This window comes from Physeter macrocephalus, unplaced genomic scaffold, assembly GCF_002837175.3.
Source record: "Physeter macrocephalus isolate SW-GA unplaced genomic scaffold, ASM283717v5 random_1158, whole genome shotgun sequence".
In the NCBI taxonomy this organism is placed as follows: domain Eukaryota; kingdom Metazoa; phylum Chordata; class Mammalia; order Artiodactyla; family Physeteridae; genus Physeter; species Physeter macrocephalus.
The window spans coordinates 21,895-25,000 of NW_021147063.1; the positions used below are offsets into that span (position 1 = coordinate 21,895).

The following is a 3,106-nucleotide window of genomic DNA, read 5'->3' on the forward strand; positions in this document are numbered from 1 at the left end:
TGCATCGGCAGGTGGACTCTCAACCACTGCGCCACCAGGGAAGCCCTCTATTCATGTTCTCACTTCAAACTCAATGTGTAGAATTACCCTGCTCTTCCAGTTTCTCCATGTGTGACACTCACCATGGTTTTATTTGACTCTTTCCTTAGTTTTATGTGATTAGCCAGTCACTAAGGGCTGTGCATTCTTCATTTGACGTGTATTTTGCTTCTCTTTGCTTGTTTCCCTCTCCAGGCCTGTTGAGGCCCATTTCCAAGTAGCCCTTTCTGACTGCCTTCCTGGGCTTGAAGCTGCCCCTGTACCTTCACCCCACCCTGCAGTCCATTACCCAAAAGTTTGTCAAATTGATCTGCTTGAGTTCTGTTTTCTCCTTCATCATGTTTGTTTTTCTTTTCTCTGAAACTTTCAGCAGCCCCCTGTTTCCAGCCTGGTTTTTAGGGGCCCAGATAATGAGGTTCTTCCCAACTCATCAAGTTCTGGGTACAAGTACTACCTACCTTACAGCCCCCATTCACCTGGGTCATCTGTGCAGGCTTCTATCTGCCACACTAGCTCCAGTGCTGGGTGGTTTACTTCCTGCTCATGTCATGTGGCAAAAAGAAAACCCAATTCCATTTCCCTGACATAATCTGTCTTTCTCCACCCCCGATTTCCATCAATCCCATGTGATTTCTGAACATTCATGGGTCATACATCAGATACATTTAATATCTGATCTTAATTTTAAAAGTAAATGCTCCCCTTCAAAAAATTACATGGATTGGTCATTGTACTGGGTCTTAAAGACATTTGAGTTTTCAGTCAGACATACGACCATTCAGAGCTTTTCTCTGTTAACTAGTCATATCCACCCAGTCCTAGTGCTTCAACATCGGGTGGTGATCACTAGCTTAATATCACTTGATGTCAGCAAATAATCAGAACAGGTTCCATTTCTGACCCTTGATATCTTTTTGCAGCCATCGTTGGATCTATATGGCACTTTTTCATCGTAATTTTTCTATTCAAAAAGTGTGCAAATTTTAGCTTTTCTCTTGGTATGATGCAGTTATGCCTCTTCCCTTTGCCTTTCCCTGTCCATTAGAATCTGTAATGTGGGAAGGTTTCCGTGGAACCAGGCTCTGACACCTCTGTTAAATTAATACACTGCCAGGACCATGTGCGATCAATAGTGACAGACTGGGCGGTGTGTCCAGTGTGGGATTAGGTGCCATACCTTTCAAATCCTCTCAGCTGGTTGAATTGAGTAGAAACTAATTTATGCCTCATGTCGTCTCTTTCATTTGGATTCTCCTGCCCCTTTGACGCCCTTCGGGATTATTGGGGTTGGGGTTGCTTCCAGACTGTGTTGTGTCCTGGCTCCGTCGTCTTCCTTAAAGCTCACTCGTTCTCTGCTGCTGCTTCCTGTGCCCCTGGGCCACTCCTGTCATCTACCCCATCCTCCACATGACCTTCTTCCCTTTCTTCTCCCGCGTTCTTTTTCTACTATTCCCATTTCTCTCATCCTTCCTATCTTTGGAACCAGCAAAAGTTAGCTTTCATACACATCACCATTCCTAAGTATATACTTCTTTTTTTTTTTTTTTTCTGAAACAGCAAATAATAGACTCATAGTTCCTGGAATTTTTGGACCTTTGGCTCTTCTTTATCGTTATTATCAATATACTTGAGTTACTTACCACTGTTGTAGATAGCTGGGGTATCAGTCACCTAAGCTTCTGATAAGTGGGACATGAGAGCACAACAGAATTCAGCCAGAAGGCTAATTCTGCATGTCTTTTTATCATAAACGTATTCTGAGGTCAGTTGTCAGAACACAGAGTAGATGACCTTTTCCTGTTACTGATCATGTGTTGTCCACCTGGTGTAATTTTGGTGGTTGTTTAATTAGTGTTGCTCTTTCTTCTCTTTAAGTCAAGAGGTGTTGCCAAAGATTCATGAAGATAAACATTACCCTTGTACTTTGGTGGGGACTTGGAACACGTGGTATGGCGAGCAGGATCAAGCTGGTAGGAAGCAGAAGTCTTTGGAATAAACACTTGTTCCTTAAGCCTTTACTGTCATTACTTAAATGATTTTTAACATAATGCTTGTTTTTATAAGCAAAGCTTTTCAAGTCTCAGTCTAGTTTTATGGTTAAAGTAGTTTCTCCAGTAAATCACTGCAAAAACTCCTTTTTGATCGTTTTTCATGTTTGAATCTATTATTGAAACTTTATGGTGTAACTTGAGCCAACACACATTACAGTTTTGTACTGTGTAAACACCATGCGTATCTAGAATATTTTCAAGGTAAGAGTATCATGAAACTCTAAATGTATGTTATCGTTTAAAATATATTTCAGTTCACCTCTGGAGGTATGAAGGAGGTTATCCAGTCCTCACGGAGGTCATGAATAAACTCAAAGAAAATCAGGTAATGATTTTTGAAAAAGACTAATGATACAGTAGGTGTTAGTACAGAATTAAATGACTTTTCTGTCATTATTTTTGTTAGTAAACTGTTAGTTTTCTGTAGTAAAATTTTTATTATTTGGACTCTTGAGGTTGTATTTAAAATAGAGTAACCAGTTGTAATACTATTAAAATAATAGTTCTTGTTGTAAAAGTTAGTTGTACTTTGATAAGCTGGAACTTTGAAACCGGTAAGTCAGTCTGGGTTACCTAACACATATCTGCTTCAGGAACTGACAACCACATATTCTTCATCTTGGGCTGACTTTGCTATCCTCCCCCTCCCTTCACGAATAGGTGTGTGTTAGTGGAGAATATTCTACCAGCCATACATTATTAGGAAAGAAAACCTTTTGTGTAGACTCCCCGTCCATATATAAATGACTTTTTTTTTTTTTTTTTTTTTGCCTCGTTGTGAGGCTTTTGGGATCTTAGTTCCCGATCAGGGATTGAACCCGCTCCCTCAGCAGTGAAAGCACAGAGTCCTAACCACTGGACTGCCAGGGAATTCCCAAGATAAATGGCTTTTTGATTATCTGATGTTTTGAGGTGTTCATGTCACCTGTCTCAATATGCTGTCAAACACTGTTAGAAGAACCTAAAATCATAGGAAATTAAATTAGTTTACTTTGTCGTTTAAATAATTAGGATGA

The 3,106-nt window shown here is 40.1% G+C and overlaps 1 protein-coding gene across 1 annotated transcript in view; it reads left to right on the top strand.

Annotated features, from left to right (window-relative positions):
- LOC114485599 (protein NipSnap homolog 2-like) overlaps positions 1-2,454 on the top strand; it is a 13,991-nt gene extending 11,537 nt beyond the window's left edge. Inside the window, exons 4-5 of the mRNA XM_028487343.2 lie at positions 1,915-2,009; positions 2,345-2,454. Coding sequence (XP_028343144.1) covers positions 1,915-2,009; positions 2,345-2,439 — 190 coding nt within the window. The 3' untranslated portion in view covers positions 2,440-2,454. The remainder of the gene's footprint in view (positions 1-1,914; positions 2,010-2,344) is intronic.
- The last annotated feature ends 652 nt before the right edge of the window (positions 2,455-3,106 follow it).